The sequence below is a fragment of the Triturus cristatus genome, chromosome 8 (assembly GCF_964204655.1).
Source record: "Triturus cristatus chromosome 8, aTriCri1.1, whole genome shotgun sequence".
Taxonomy (NCBI): Eukaryota; Metazoa; Chordata; class Amphibia; order Caudata; family Salamandridae; genus Triturus; species Triturus cristatus.
This window is the reverse complement of record NC_140591.1, coordinates 274,618,522-274,634,926: the sequence shown is the minus strand read 5'-3', so window position 1 is coordinate 274,634,926 and position 16,405 is coordinate 274,618,522. Positions and strand designations below refer to the sequence as shown.

The window sequence follows — 16,405 nt, the reverse complement described above, 5'->3', positions numbered from 1 at the left end:
TTGAAAGGCACAGGTCTGATGGGGCTCCTGATTTGGTGAACCATAATAGTTCAAACAATTTGTAGCGAGAGGTGGGAAACTGCGGTGAACTGGATAGCTAGTATCTGACAGGGCATTCCCTGAAGAAGAAAGATTGGTGCTTCGCCTCACATTAAAGTCCCTATATACAGCCTTAATCTTATTTTTTTTTTTTATTTGGCTACGTCATTGCATACAATTTGACTAGGGATTAAGGTGGAGGTGGTGGAATATATCTGTGGTGTGTCTTAACATACCTTTTAGCATAAACAGGTATTGTGTTGAGCGTAAATTAGAGGATAGGGTCTCAAACAAAAAATCATCCTCTAGTGGCTCAGTGTGTAACTGCACTTTAAGAAAGGTGGCAGATCTACCTATGACATCATGGTAGGTGGTGGTGTCGTCCTGGGGAAGATGGTTTAGCAGGATAGAGATCAGGGTCTATATAAGCAGGTGGGTCTGATCTTAAGTGTCCCAAGGGTCATCCTGTGGTAGGACAGAAAAACCGTACCATCCCCTTCTTCCCACCCTCCTGTGCAAGACTGGAGGGAACCCACTGGTGAGTATGATGCAGGGGCAGCAGGTGAAGCCGGTGGTGCATGTGCATGGTGCTCATCAGATGTTGAAGACGGGCTAATGTGCACTGGGCTTGTGGCCTTGTCCGATTTCTTCCTATGCTTTGGTAGAGGAGAAGTATCCAAAGCCTCTTGAAAGGACAGGTGTCACTTGGATGGTTGTGCACCAGTGTGTGGGGATCTTGTGATGATGTGTCTAGTCTTGGGATGAATCATTATATATTTTTGCCTGGAGCCAACTTATCCTGCAGACGCCAAAGCACAGGTTCCACAGGCTCGGCCAGTGCGCTGGTTTGCCGAATGCAAATGTTTTCGGCCTAATTGAGGACGTTTTTGGTTCGGTTCCGAAGCAAGTGTTTTTGGCGCCGACGGTGTTTCGACGACAAGGATTTTGGCTCCGAAGGAAAGCTTGGCTCCGTTGGAGGAGTCGGTTTGGGAGCGTGTGGTCTGTGTTTTTTTCCAGCACCGAGCTGAAGTCGGGCATGTCTGAGACAGTGGTGTCCCAACAGTGGATTTAGGCCTGTCTCTTGTCGGTAGATGACACTTGGTGGAGGTGGCCTGGGGTCAGGGTTGAGGTGGAGGGGCCACGGTACTCCAGGCTTGCCCTGGTATGAGATCCTGCATTTTGACCACGGAGTAGGAGCTGACATCTGCGCCTGTACCTCCTCTTGAAAAACCTGGGGTCTGGAGAGATTCAGAGTTCCTTTGAAGCTGCGGCAAGACATTTAGAGGCGTCAAGCTCAACGATCACACACTGTCTTCATGGACTGAAAAGATCTGCAGGCCTCGTAGCTGGCTTCGTTGTGTTCATTTACAATGAAGGGGACATTCCCATCCATACACTATGTTGAAAGTTTCTCTCCCTAGGCATAAGTCAGCCCGCTGAGGATGCTTCACAAACATGTAGGTCGATAGGTAGATGTGCTCTACCAATCTACTATTTAAGGCACCCTAGCAAGTAAGCTGACCTGTTCATACAACCTTGAACCATGTGATTACCACGATCCCTAAATGACAGCTGAGAGAGATTTTAGCAGTAAAATATATCTCCTTAAACCTGTACTATAGCATGCCATCGGAGTCAGCAACCAACCAAAGATTGAACCAGTCATGTCACTGTTATCCGCAAGGTGAACTTTCACTCCAGTGCTCAATCTAAATCAAAGATAGACATCTCTGTAATGATAATCCCACAGTCACACCCTAGTACTTAAGCCCATACTCATCAACTCAAAAACTGGTCTCTAGGTGCCCGTCTCCACCGTATAGTGGATGCCTACCACAACCACAACCAGCACCTCAATCTCCCTTTGCAAGCACTGTAGCTATTTAGTACAAGTGCCTGCCTCCTCTTTCCTCTGCCCTCTATGTGTGCTAGCTCCTCCTACAGCCCCACAGGACGAGCTCCGCTTCTTCCACCAACCAGGTGAGATTTCGCAGTTTGATCTCTGGTACTTATTAGTTGTGGAAGTTTACCATGCAATAAGTGGACTAGTTGCTCTAAGAGTGATCCCTCACTGCTGTGGAATGTTACAGCAGGAACTGGATAAAAATCTGCAAAATACTCCCTTTTAAAGTTCGACGAGGGTGGAAAAAACAAACAATATGCAAGTAGAGAAGGCATCCTAACCGACCAGCCACTTCACAAGTCACAAGAAGAAGCTGTAAGAGTGATGTGTATTAGTCACAGACATAAAGGCTATGACAAACAAAGGAAAGCTTCAAGAATGCACATAGAGGCAGAGAAACATCTTCGAGAACATAATATATTCCCGAGAAATGTGAAATGTTGTAAATATAGACTCCACAGCAGTATGTATACCTAAGAAAACAAAACAATCAAAAGGGCCTTTATCAATGCTGCCATATAATTTTAGTACAAACTGCATTTAACTACCTAGGCATTCATGCAGTGAAATAGCTTGCATCATCATTCAGGAAGTTAATGGTACATTTTAATGTTTTAGGTTGTTTTATAATGTTTTATTAAAAAAGACAACAATTTTGTAGAGACATGTAGAGTACATATTCGGTGTAGCCATCAATACTTAAGTTATACAAGAACTCATCAACTGCAGCCGAGAAAGGACAGATCGAAAAGGAGAGACAGCTAAATGAGCAGAGTGAGGCACAGATACAGTGCAGCGCAAGACATTTACAGAGTTATAATCAGACACACTTAATGTTTTAGATTGCCTGAAGTCTTGGATGGAGAGGTAATCATAGGATTTGTATTCTTTATTTTACAGGCAAAATAATTTTCTCCTTAGAGAATTAATAGATTTGTGCACGTACATCAAATCTCTGGACAACAAGAAATACAAACCTACCTTATCCCGGGCAGTAAGAAACCGTGGATCATCTTGAAAGGCTTCTTTAACAAGTTTACTAAAGCGATTAAATAATGTGAGCAGTTGTTCCACATACTTTTCAGAATCCTAAAAAAGACATCATACATGCAGGTTAATATTATGGAATTCACATAATACACCTGCTATTTAGAATATCCATTTTCGGGCATTAAGACATTTTCTGATCTCCAACACTCCAGCATATGCCTGGAGAGTCTATCCAGGATATATGGTTTGATTTAAGCATAGCTCCCAATCTTTTCAAGTGACATTCATCAAAGGCTAGGACTGCCAAAGAAGGAAAATGTTACTTATCCTGTAAGCATCTGTTCGTGGCATGTAGAGCAGTAGATTCACTTCCTGTGCATACTCTTGCCATCTAGTGTTGGGCTCGGACATGTACAACTTGTTTTTGTTCTAAGAAGTCTTTCAAGTCACAAGGTAAAGTGACTCCTACCTTAGTTCGCAGTGCGCATGTGCATCGACTCCATAATTCGATTGTTTTCCAGCACGGTGGATGAGGGTGGAGATAAAACATAAGAAAGCATAATGATCTCCATGCAATAGAAAGGGAATAGAGGAAAAAGAGGAAAGTTATCTGCAACAACCAACAGCTTCCAGAGAGGAGGGTGATGCCTGTCAATCTACAGCACTACATGTCACGAACAGGGTAAGTAATATTTTCTGTTCGTGGAAGGTGTAGCTGTAGATACATGTACTGTGCATAGACTGTAAAACAGTTTCCACTCTAAGGCAGAGGCTAGCTAGAGGATGTTACAGAGCATTGTAAAAGTGTACGCAGGGCAGCGTGGCCCACTTGGTCTTGCTGTCTCGCTAGGACATCTACACAATAGTGTTTGGTGAACGTGTGCGGTGTGGACCAGGTAGCTATGTTACAGATATCAGCTATTGGAATGTTGCCAAAAATGCCATTGAGGCTGCCTTTTAACGTGTAGAAGGTGGCTTTGGAGGAACAGGGAGCTGGCTTTGGCATAACAGGTTTGAATATACTTGACTAGACAAGAGTGCAATTCCTGCTTTTGAAATGGCAGTCCCTTTGTGTGGTTTTGAGAAGGCCAACAATAGGCCAACAATAGCTGTTGTGCTTTGTGAAATGATTTAGTTCTATCAGAGTAGTACATAAGGGCTCTCTTTACATCTAGTGTATAAGTTTGGATGCGGAAAGAACACTGGCAGTTCTATGGTCTGGTTAAGGTGGAAAGATGATATCACCTTGGGTAGGAATTCTGGATTAGTCTGAAGGACTATCTTGTCAGCATGAACCTTAAAAAAAGGCTCCTCTAACGTGAGCACTTGAATATCGCTTACCCATCTAATGGCAACCAAGAAAGCCACTTTCCAGGACAGAAATTGTACAGGGGAAGAATGAAGGGGCTCCAATGGGGGCCCAATAAGTCTTGCAAGTACTATATTACGATTCCAGGATGGGACTGGGGGTATCCTGGAAGGGATAACCCTTTTAAGGCCTTTCATGAAAGCTTTAATGTCAGCAACTCTTTACAAAGAGGCGTACTCCCTGTTCTGCAAATATGCTACCACTGTAGCTAGACGTAGGACAATAGATGTGCAAGCCAGACCAGAGTGTTGCATGCACAACAGGTAGCAGACAATGTCTTGCACTTTGGGTTTTAGAGCGTCATTGTGTTTGGGTAGGCAGTAATGGACAAACCTCTTCCACTTTGCGGCATTGCATGATCATTGTGAGGGAAGCTAGTCGCCCCACTACTAGGACCAGCTCTTAGGCGGTAAATTTAGCTAAGCAAACTCTAGGACCTCAGGAGCCCGATCGCTAGTTTGAGTTGTTTGGTGTTGGGATTTCTCAGGGTTCCCTAGTGTTGCGTGAGTATGTCCGGCCTGTAGGGGAGCTTCTCGTGAGGAACTACAGAGAGTTCAAGGAGGGTTGTGAAGCAAGGTTGTCTGTCCCACAGGGGAGCCACCAAAATTAAGGTGAGAGAGAGGTGTGCCAAAGCTTCCAAACCACATATGGAAGGAGAGGAAGAACCAGAAAAATGTATGGAAATATCCCTGACCAATGCATCCACAAGGCCTTTCGGAGGGTGTAGAAACCTGGAGGTGAAGCTTGGACATTTGGCGTTTTCAGCAGTTGTTAACAGATCTATTTCAGGAAACCCCCAATGCTGAAAATAGTGGAGCAGGACTTCTGGGAGGAGTGACCACTCGTGGACTTGTAACTGCATTCTGCTGAGCAGGTCTGCAAAGTCGTTGTCCACACCCGGCAGAGACCACAGATACTGTGAGAAGAGGTGGACCTTGTGGTGAATTGCCCATCGTCAAATGTCCTGCGCTCACCTCAACAGCTTTGAGAAAGAGTGCCCAGTACATGGCAGTCATGTAGTCTAACTTGATCAGGACTGTGTTATGGTAAATATGTTAAAAGAATGTTTTGAGCGCCAATTGGACTGCCAACAGCTCCAAGTAGTTTATGCGAAATGTCTGTTGGAGGGAAGTCCACAAGCCTTGAACAGTGATGTCCTGTAGGTGCGCCCCCAGCCCGTGAAAGAGGAATCTGTGGAAATGGTCACTTGCGGAATGGGGTCCAAGAAAGGTCTGTCCCACAACAAACTGATGCTATTACTCCATTGCATAGAGCGATGGGTGCTCTCATTTATCAACACTAAATCGTCCCATTGCCCCTCCGCTTTTGAGCACTGTTCTTCCAGGCACCATTGGTGACAAATGCAATAAGAACAATTGATGGACAGAATGCAGAACAATATCCTACACTCACTCCAGTACAGACATCTGGGCATAAATCCATCTTTTTTTGCTTCGCATGCCATTCCAGTTTGAACCCAGCCATTTGCAAATCAGTCTTGAACCTGCGCCCAATGGGAACAGTCCTGCCCGAACTGCCAAGCCAGGTCCTCCCTGGACTGGAAACAAGCATCCTAGGATCGGTTTCGGGGTTCACCCCTCTTCAGCCACGACAGCCTGACTCCAGTGGCTTGGAGAGCACGGTACCCATGTCTGGGCATACCCCATAGGCACTATTGGAGCAGATGCATGTGCAGCCGGACATGTGGTACTATGGGGAAACAAGAAGCCATCATGCCAAAGAGGCGCATAACTGTACGTACCATTAGCAAAGACTGCCCCTAGGAAGGGTTGAATCTGTGGTGTCTGTCCAGATTGTAAAGTAGATCTAAAGTGATCCGAGTGTGAGCAAGGCAGTGGTGTTTGCTTGAGCTCTTTATCAGCCAGTCATCGAGTTAAGGGGAGACTTGGACGCCGCTCCTCCGGAGATGAGCCGTGACCACAGCCAGACATTTGGTAAAAACTCTGGGCACAGTGAGGACCCCAAAGGATAGAACCTTGAATTGGTAGTGTTGGCCACTTACCACATATCTGAGGTAGCGTTGATGCACTGGGTGGATTGGGATTTGGAAATAGGCATCAAGTCAGGGGAGGTCATAAAGGCAGATGGTCTAGAACAGGCTTGAGAGACCAGTCCTTTTTGGGTATTAGAAAATACAGAGTACACACCTGTGCAGCACTGGTGGGCTGCACTGGCTCTATGGCCCCTTTGTGCACAAGGCCATCTACTTCCTCCTGGAGGAAGTGTTAGTGGGAAAGGGAGTGTATGCATGGTAGGATGTTTGGTGTGTGGCAGTGAGCTCCAGACAGTAACCGTGTTCTACAATAGCCAAGACCCACTTGTCTGAGGTGATGTTTCGCGCTTGAGGCAGGAACCCCTGCAAACACCCACAACAGGTGACACCCCCCCACCCCCACAGGTGTTGTGTGGTCATCTGGGGTGAGGCAGGGGGGCAGAAAGGAAGTCACTGTGTGGGAGGGACGGCTGTCTTAGCCGCTCCACCTCTCCCACTGCCTTTAGCGTTATTTCCCTGAAGAAACCCCTGGACTATACCGAGGCAGATTGGGTTGCTGTTGGTGACTCTGATAGGAGGAGGAAGCCTCCGGGGAGGTGGTTTTGGTATCACCACAAAACTGCGTGTGTACCTTTTTTGATTTTCTCCAGTATCTGATTAACATGCGGGCCAATAGGTGTGCTCCATAAAACAGCATGTTGATCAGATACTGCTGAAAGTCTGGCTTAAAGCTAGAGATGCGAAGCCAAGCATGACTATGAATAAGGATGCTCAAGTTTACTCCCCTGGTGGCAGTGTCTGTCACGTCAAGGGCACATCTAATAGAAGAATTGGAGATGTCTGGCCTTCCGACAATCTCCTGAGCTCGCTACTTATACTGATCAAGCAGGTGTTGCATAAGCTCCGCCATTTCATCCCATTGGGAGCGATCATGTCTTGTCAATAGCCCCACAGAATTGGCAATGAGCCAATGGGTCGCTTACAGGGCCGAAACCCATTTCCCCGCCGCATCCAGTTTCTTACTTTCTTTATCTGGCGGCAGGGCATTCCTGGACATTTGCTCTTTTGTGGGCGGCATGTACCACCAAGTTGAGCAGGAGTTGGCATTAATGTAATGTGGGTCAGAGGGTGAAGGTTTATACTTCTTGGCAACGCTTGGCGTGACAATTCTGGCCTTCACTCGGTCTTTAAACACCTCCTATGTTAGCTTAAGCATGCCCTTAAGCTTTGACAGGAACTGGGTGGCCCGCTGCATAACAGACTGTTTGCACTAGGAAATCCTCCTCCTCAGGTATGGAATGCAAATCTACCTTATGGAAGGTAGCTGCTCCCTGAAAAATCTCATGATACAAGGTGCTGACATTGGGCAGGGTTTGGAAAGGTACAGGTCAGCGTTGTTGGGTCCTCAATCATCCTGTGGGTCTTGGGTATATGGAACCTCATAAATCTAGTAGTGGAGGGATCCCCTCCCCAGAAGACGAATGGGTAGCCCCCTGAGGTGAAGGGAGCTGTTGTGGAGGCGGTGGGAAAGGAGGGAAAGGAGGAGAAGGAGGAGGAGGAGGAGGAGGAGGAGAGGAGGAGGAGGAGAAGAGGAGGAGGAGAAGAGGAGGAGGAGGAGAAGAGGAGGAGGAGAAGGAGGAGGAGGAGGAGGAGAAGGAGGAGGAGAAGGAGAAGAGGAGGAGAAGGAGGAAGAGGAAGAGGAAGAGGAAGAGGAAGAAGAGGTGGTGGTGGTGGTGGTGGTGGTGGTGGTGGTGGTGGTGGTGGTGGTGGTGGTGGTGGTGGTGTGGGAGGAAGAGAAGGATGAGCAGGTCTTAGGGGTAGTGGGAATGTACACCTGTCTCTTCTTCAGCTTTGCTGGCGGTGGGGGCTCCAGCATTAGCTGCTCCTCAAATGTGAGTTGCCTCATATGCAGGATAGTCTGCTGCACTTGAGATGGCGACTTAGCAATAATCTTGTCTGTAGCGGGTGGATAAACAGCTGTGGCTGCAGAGAGTCCAGTTCCTCCTGAAGAAACTGAAGGAAGGTTAGCTCCTGGCTATCGGAAGTAGAAAACTCAAGAGGCCCTAACGAAGATCGTCACATGTTTTCGACTCAGAGCCTCGATGAAGCACGTCCAAACGCGGCGGGGGAAGAAAACAATCTAACTATGGAGTCAATGCTTATGCACACTGCCAAATAAGAGCGGCGTCACTATACCTCATGACTTTCAAAGACTTCAAACAAAAACAAGTTGTCATGTCCAAGCCCAACACTAGATGGTAGAGTATGCACAGCATGTGTACCTATAGCTACACATGCCCCAAACATATAATTTCCTATACAGTGATGATTACTTATAGCCATCTTCTTTCCATGTACAAGCATTTTGCTAGCCACTAACCAAGCTCAACACTTCTTTAAAAGGTTTTTCTTAAAGAGTAAGGCCCAGCTGGCATGGCACATGCATGACAACCTCTCCTTCAAATAAATACCCTTTCAGTTACCAAACAGTGCACAGAATATAGTTGCAACAAGCATCCCCATATAAGCTACCATTATCCAAATCCTACTTCTTACCTCTCTTCTTTTCCCATATAGGGGGAGATTTTCTCAATCAGCATTCTTTGTAGAATCACCTAGTTATACTACAAACTACGCTCCTGGCTAGTGCTTAGGCAGCTTTAAAGGTGCTCCATCATCTTGCATGACTGACCAGCTGAGACAGAGTGGACTATGGCAGGATGCTAACTAACAGTGGTGATGCACATGCTAGAACGATGGCAGGTGCATTGCAGGCAATGTGCAACAGGGGGCAGTGAAAAACTACTTCAGGGAGCCAGCCACCATTTATCCAATTATGTGCACCTCTTACAATAACTCAAAGTATTTCCCAAGCACAGAGAGGAGCCAGCAAAGTGTGCTCATAGCACACCTTAACACTGTGGTCTGTTCTTTTGCAGCAGTGAAAATATGATTTCAAATCTATAACCTTACCAATGGAGCTACAAGAATGTTAGACCAACTGACTGAGGTAGTTAGCTATCAGTTTGCATTTCTCTCAGAGCTTCTGACGAAGACCTTCCAAAAGCAGATGACCTTTTCAGTCAACACTTCACTTCATGATCCCTCACAAGTTTGCATTTATTTTTTGTTTTTTATTTAACAGAATTATGTAGCACTATCTGCACCAAGTAGTATTAGTGCACTTTATAATCAACCAGCATACATTGCAGAGCCATCCTGTCTGTATCCGAACTGAGCAAGAGCTTGCGACAAATGTAGTTCAATGGGCTGAGAATGTACTTATTCAGCAGGAAGAGGTTGGGGCCTGGGGGGGAATTAGGTCCAAAGAGTATGGCGATCTAATTCAAGTACATGTGAAAATGATTTAGTTGTCTACTGAAAGAAAGGAGGGTAGGTTGGGTTCACGTGAACAAGATACTGTTGCTGTGCTGGTAAAGGGCTAATTCATGGCTTGGTGAAGTCCTGAATTTGGAGTTTCGAGCAACAAAGATTTTTTACTTTTAAGGCTTTGTTGGCTACATGTGATGGTAAGTAGGTTGGCTAACTCTGGCAGGCTGTATCAGCTGATGCGAGGCAGCAAATTATGAATTTATCCTCGTTTCCAAGAGTAATCAGTCAAGTTTTACTGGGATTGAGGAGGCAAGATCAAATTTGTTCTTGCTTGAGATTAGTTTGGCAGTGGAGTGGAAGAGTGTCTGAATAGATGCTAGTGGGGAGAATGGCTAGAACACAATTTCCAAAGTCCAGATAGGAGATAAGCCTGTGTTCTGGTGATTTAAAATGGCTTGTTTGTTAGCAGGAGTTTTATTTTCTTTAATGAATATAAGATGCTCTCTGAGCCTGTTTGTTTATTTGAGGTATTAGGAAGAATAAGTTAGCTAGTGTGAAACTAAATAATTTTAATACAAAGAGAGGGAGGGAGTACCTTCACATCGTTGAAAAGTACTTGGCCAATTATAATTTTGTACTTGGGACTGGTGAGAAGGTATTTTTTTTTTGTGTGTTCATCTTCAGGAATTCTGAAAACTTAACAATGCTGCAGTTTTTCGAGGTAGGTTTGAAAGGTGAGGATGTCATGAATGCACAATATTTTTAGGTAAAATTACATATGGACTCCTGTGTCAGAAAAGCTTGTGGTTTCTACATAAAAGTTGAACACAGCCAGAGAGTATAGACTCTCGGAGGACACCATGTCATGGGAGAAGCATTTGATATATGTTTGACAATCTTCATGACTTGACAGTGGGAGATAACGGAGAGAAACAATTTAGGGCTTTCTTCCAGAGCTCCTTTTGAGTTTCAATACATATGTTTACCAGTTTCTGAAGATTCAACTGTGTCAAATGCTGCCGACGGATCCAATAATTTGCGTAAGGAACTGTTACTTACTTGTAAACCTAGTTCTGCATCGTAGGTTTTCTCACTGAAGGCATAATCATAGAATATTCCCGCCCTTGAGTGGGGTCCCCAGAACGCTTTCTTCTAAATATTTAGAGGCAATCTGTAGCTGGAGGTAGATAAGCTCCATGTCCATAGTCTAGTGACATCGCCATACCAGCAAGACAGGCCACATTTAAAGGCATTTTAATTTAGAAACAAAGGTTAATTTGTAATGCAATAAGATCACAATGTAGCACCTAACTGAAGGCAATGCTACCTGTCAGGTCAAAGTGGATGCAGAGAACAACGCACTGTTACTTTATGAAATCAGCAGCTTACCCTTCCGGGCATGCGCTGTACCGGAAATTTGACTCACAGCCACACTTCTTTTGATCTGCAATATCTAATATAGGATAATAATTGAACTGACAACCAGTGAGGGCTGTTTATGACTTCAGTGAGGATACCTATGATGCAGAACTAGGATTACAAGTATGTAACACGTCTTCTGCATTATACAATCCTCAATGATAGTACTAAACGTAAAATGGAGTGACAAGCATATCCCTATACCGTCAGTCAATACAAAATGATGAGCCTAATAAAAATAACTATTCAGTTAAATTCACCAAAAGATATTACAACTTAGAATCTTTTTTGCCAAAAATATATATATTTTTAACACTGCCTGACCTAATAAGACGTCGGTTCTTGAGGCCTCATCCAAAGTGTAGTGCTTGGGAAAGGTATGAACGGATTTCAATAGGGCTGCCTTTCACATGTCCGTCAATGTAACATTTCTTACCCAGGCAGTTGATGCTGCTTTGAGACGTGTAGAATGTGCTCTCTGTTTTGCAGGAAGAGACTGAATAGCCAACTTTGGTAATAAAGTGCAATACATTAAACGATTCATCTGGCTATAGTTTGTTTTGAAGAAGCCATGCCAGTTCTAAGAGGTCAATAATTACTTAACTGGCTCATTTTATGGATATCTTTGGTTCTGTCTAAATAAAATGTAGGAGCTCTTCTGACACCTATGAATGGATCTTTCTTCTGGAGATGAAGGATAATTAAAAATACTGGAAGTGAGGCTGTCTGGTTGATATGAAATTCTGAGACAACTTCAGGTAAAGAAAGAAGGATATGTACATAACACTACCTTATTGCTCTAAAGAATTGTGCATGGTTCTATGGAGGAAAGAGCTTGAAGTTCACTAATTCATCTTGCTGATGTAATTGCTACCAAAAATGCTGAGTTCCAATAGAGGGGTTGTATTGAGGCTTTACGTACGTGCTTACATGGAGGACCAGTTACTTTGGATAAAACTCACATGGAAAATGTCTAATTGAAGTAAAAGTCCTGTTTAATCCTTCCAAGAAATCCTTTATGAAAGGCATAGAAAAAAGGATCTTTGTTTTCGTCCTTTCCTGTACATTGTAATAGCAGCAAAAGATTAACTTTAACAGAAGCAAACAGAAGTTACGGATGAGCCAAATAAAGTAAATATGGCATGGTTATACTCTCTTGACAATTTATGGGATCATTGTTGTTACTAAGATACCATGTGACAAATCTGTTCCACATAAAAGCATAAGATGCTCTTGTGGTAGGATTTTTGGCTTCTTTGACAAAGTTCATATGCTCTCTGGTCAAAAATTCAAGTGTCCATATTGAATGACCTCAAGAGCCATGTGATAAAGTGCCTTCTTTCTTGCATGGTATGCCCCTACTTTTCGCTGAATTGCTGATGTACTTTGACTTAGTGCCCCCTGGGCTCCTGCCAATCAGGTGCCCAGGGCCTGTGTTCCTTCCCTAAAACTGCATTGAAGCCTAAACCCAATTGGCATCTCTGGCCACGTCAGCCCCTGGTAAATGGTACCCTAGGTACCCAGGGCCCTGTGACCAGAGAAGGCTCATAAGGGATGCAGCACTTATTGTGCCACCCTTAGAGACCCTGTACCCAGACACACACACACACAGCCTTTGCAGGCGGAGTGTCTTGGTGCAGAACAAAACAGAGAGATGACATGGCACACATTCCTGTGCACCATGCCTACAAAACACACTGCCCTGGCATACCTCAGTCACCCCTCTAGCTGGGTGCCCTATGCCAGTGGTGTGGGTACAGGTGCATAAGCACTGTACCCAGGTCCATTCATGGGCACTGTAAGTGCAGTGCTGCCATTAAGAGTATATGGTGCTGGGAGATCGTCATCACGAACTCCACAGCACCATGAAGGCTGCACTGGAGACTGAGAAGTTTGATATCAAACTTCTCAGCACGTTAAACCCACACTGATGCCAGTATGGGATTTAAGGTCAAATGCATGACAGAAGGCATCTTAGAGATGCACCCTGAACCTAACCAACAACCAGCGTCCTGATTGAGAGGCTGACTAGGCTGCCACCCAGCAGACATGTTGCATGACCCCTGGGTAGAGAGTCATCCGCTCTCATGGGTCTGCAACAATGCACATCCTGGGCGAGGTGCTAGGTCTCCTCCCCAGGATGGGCAGGGGAAGCTTCAAAGGCATGCCGCCTTTGTGAGCTTCTCCAGGCCACTTGCTGAACTCAGCAAATGACCCCCACCAGTTCTGACCCCCCACTCTGGCGGGAAGATCGGTGGGAAAATCCAAGTGAGGAAAGGGGGAGTGCCAGCCTCTGTCAACCCCACCCCTCAGGTAGGGGATGCGAGGTGAAGCACAACTCCGGGCTCTCGCCATCTTGAGGATGGGGAGCCCTACCCAATCAGGACTAGGTTTCTGCCCCCCTCCCACTGGAGAGTGGCAGGATAGGGGGTGTACCCACCCCAGGGAAGGGAGCCATTTGTCCCTGACCTTCACCTACCTGTAACGGCCCTAAATGTAGTATTTAGGGGCACCCTGAACCTTCCTTCCTAAGATCCCGATTCCGAAACTACCAAGAAGAAAGAAGACCTGCCGTGCAGCTGCTAACAAGAGGACGACACCAACTGACTTGGCCCAAGCCCTGCAGGACTGTCGACCCTCGAACCTGCTCCTGCTAAACCCCGGCGTCTCCAGTGGTCAGCAACCTCAAAAACCCCAGAGGACCTGACTACCTTGCTCCTCTAAAAGACTGGGACTCCCATGAGCAGTGGTTCTGCTCAAACAAGCAACAACCCCTGGTGCCAAGCCAGGAACCGCAAATCCAGCCCACTCTGCACCTGCCGAGCCCGGCCTGTGCCTGAGTGAACAAAGACCACGAGGACGTCCCCCCGGGGACTGTGACCAAGAATCCAGCACCCAATGACCCACCTCGAAGCTCCGGACGACGCCTGCAGCCTCACAACCAGGGACCCCCCCCAACCGCGACCAGCTGAGGGTAAGATTTCCCTGTGCCCAACTCCTGGGTGCCTACCTAACCTACAGCTCCCCAACTTACCTCTCGAAGTGGTGGTCGCACCTGAAGAATCTCCGTCCCCGAGCTTGCAGCCTTTGTTCGTCTTGCAGCTTCTCCATTGAAATACATTGAGCGCCCGACGGCTCAAATGCACCCTGCACCCAGCCGCCCGAGTGCCCATGGAAGTGCAACATCTATCCTACCTTACTTCCCCACTTGCCCTGTGTAAGTGACCAGGAGCTCAGCTTCCACAGCCGTGTGACCTGCCTGCAAGCAGCCTCCAACCAAAGGCCCCCTGCCCGCTATAGGCTAACATTGGGCCTATTCACTCTGCACCCGGCTGCCCCTGTGCCGCTGAGGGTCTTTTTCACCATAGGGTAACATTGACTGGTTTTCATTTGGAATTTCTTCTGCGTCGAGTTTTGAAACTTTTAAATATTCACTAAAAATCACCCGATCAACGAAAACGAAATTACTCACCTGTTATCAGGAGAGATCCCAGTGCTGGATCTTTGTGCCCAGCACTGACCCTACAAAGCAATTACAACTGATTTTCCGATAACCAAACTTTCCTCCATAGGATAACATTGCCTTGTTTTTGCCAGAAATTCTTCTAAGTGACGATTTTTGAAACATACAAATATTCCTTAAAAATCGGCTGTGTAGGGCATGGCTTGAGGCATCAAGATGGCGGTCGCACTCTAAGAATGCTCCGGACCCCTCCGTCATCCGCCTCAAATCCGGCACCCATCGGCATTCATCCGAACCACCTACCTGCTCGCAGTGTTGTCCCCGTCCGGTGGTGCTCCTTATCTGGAGTTCTGGTGCCGGCTCGTAGGGCCTGTGGCCTCCTGCAGCTCGCGGCCTGTACACCCGGCGGCGTGGCCTTTGAACGGTGGGGCCGGGGCTCCGTGGGAGCGGCGAGGTCGAGAGGGGCCGGGCGGCGGCCCGCGTAGGGGCAGCTCAGCATTGGCTGCTTCTGTGTAGTGGGGCCACACCCGTCAGGAAGTTCCTGCCCAGCTGTGTCTCGCAGCCCCGGACTGAGATCGCCTGTGCATCGGCCGGCGCTGGGGCGGCGGAGGCAACATGGACGGCCCCTGGGCAGTGTGGCATCATCACGGCAGTGCACGGCGAGCTGGGGGCCCGGCTGTCAGCACTGAAGGTAGCGGTGGTGCGGGTTGCGGGCCTCCACCCTCCCCCCCCACCCCCCGTGTTCCCCTGTGAGGCCTCCAGCGTGGTCCGGTCGGTCGGGGCCTCGCTGCCCCCAGTCTGTGCGACCAGGTGATTGCGGGCGCTGCGGGGTAGTGGCTGACTGCAGCACCTGAGAGGAGTGGCGCCGACTGCCCTGCGGTCCTTGGGAGCAGTGGATTCTGCGGCAGGCGGGGCCTTTGGGGTGAACTCGGCCGGCACGTTGGCCGGCACCGCAACAGAGGAGGAATCATGTGAGCGGCAGCCCACTGCGGAGTGCGGCTGGGGAGTCGTCTGGCGGACTTGTACGGTGAGCGGGGGGACCTGCTGTCGGTCCGGGCAGCGGCGCGGGTGTTGGTGCGTACCCCGTATCTAATCCCTGTGCCTGGAAAGGCCTGTTGTTTTCCCCGCTCTAAAGGGGGCTGGTCCAGGGGCCGGACTGTGGTGTCCTGGGCGGCGGGGCCCGAGGTTGACCCTGGAGAGTAGACGGCTGGCGCGGGAGGGGCAGAGGTGGCGGCGGTGACGGAGACTCCAGCAGCGGGACCTGCGTCCGAACTTGCGGTGAGTGGGGGGGTCCGGCTGTCGAGTCGGGCAGCAGTGCGGGAGGTTCCCCCGACCCCCCTCCCGCCTCTTGCTTCGCCCCCCTTGCTCTGTGTCTTTGACTCGAGGGCTGGTTCCAGATCGGAGGGCCTGGGGCAGCGGAGCTGATAGTCTAGTCCCACACAGAGGAGGGGGTACTGGGTCAGGCCTCCTACCGCCTGATCATGTCCTTTGTTGCATCCCCCTTATCTCACAGCGGAGGCGGGGGGATCAGCTACCTTATCGAGTAGCGACGGGTGGGGCTCGCCCACGCATTTATTTAGCCGCAGAACTGAGCTCCCTCCTGTACTGGCACTGTCGATTCCGCACCGGCGTGGACCTGCACAAGGAGCTGTGGTGTTGGTTGGGTACATCCAGGGCTGGGCATAATCGGCAATCTTACCGGGTGGCGAAGGACGCTCCCTTGCAGGCGGGCCTTGACGGGGTGCCCCCCCCCCCCTACCCACTTGGTCTTTGGGCATCGGTGGGCCCCTGCTTGCCAGTGCTCCCAGACGGTGGTTGGCGGACCCCGGCTGTTGTGGGAGTCAGTCCGGGCTTGCCTGTCCAGCGGTGGGTCAG

The 16,405-nt window shown here is 48.1% G+C and overlaps 1 protein-coding gene across 2 annotated transcripts in view; it reads right to left on the bottom strand.

Annotated features, from left to right (window-relative positions):
- The window catches only part of CUL5 (cullin 5), a 677,835-nt gene that overhangs the window by 328,080 nt on the left and 333,350 nt on the right, over positions 1-16,405 (bottom strand). For both annotated transcript variants that reach the window (XM_085621507.1, XM_085621508.1), the window contains one exon: positions 2,924-3,031. In XM_085621507.1, the coding sequence (XP_085477633.1) occupies positions 2,924-3,031 (108 nt within the window). The remainder of the gene's footprint in view (positions 1-2,923; positions 3,032-16,405) is intronic.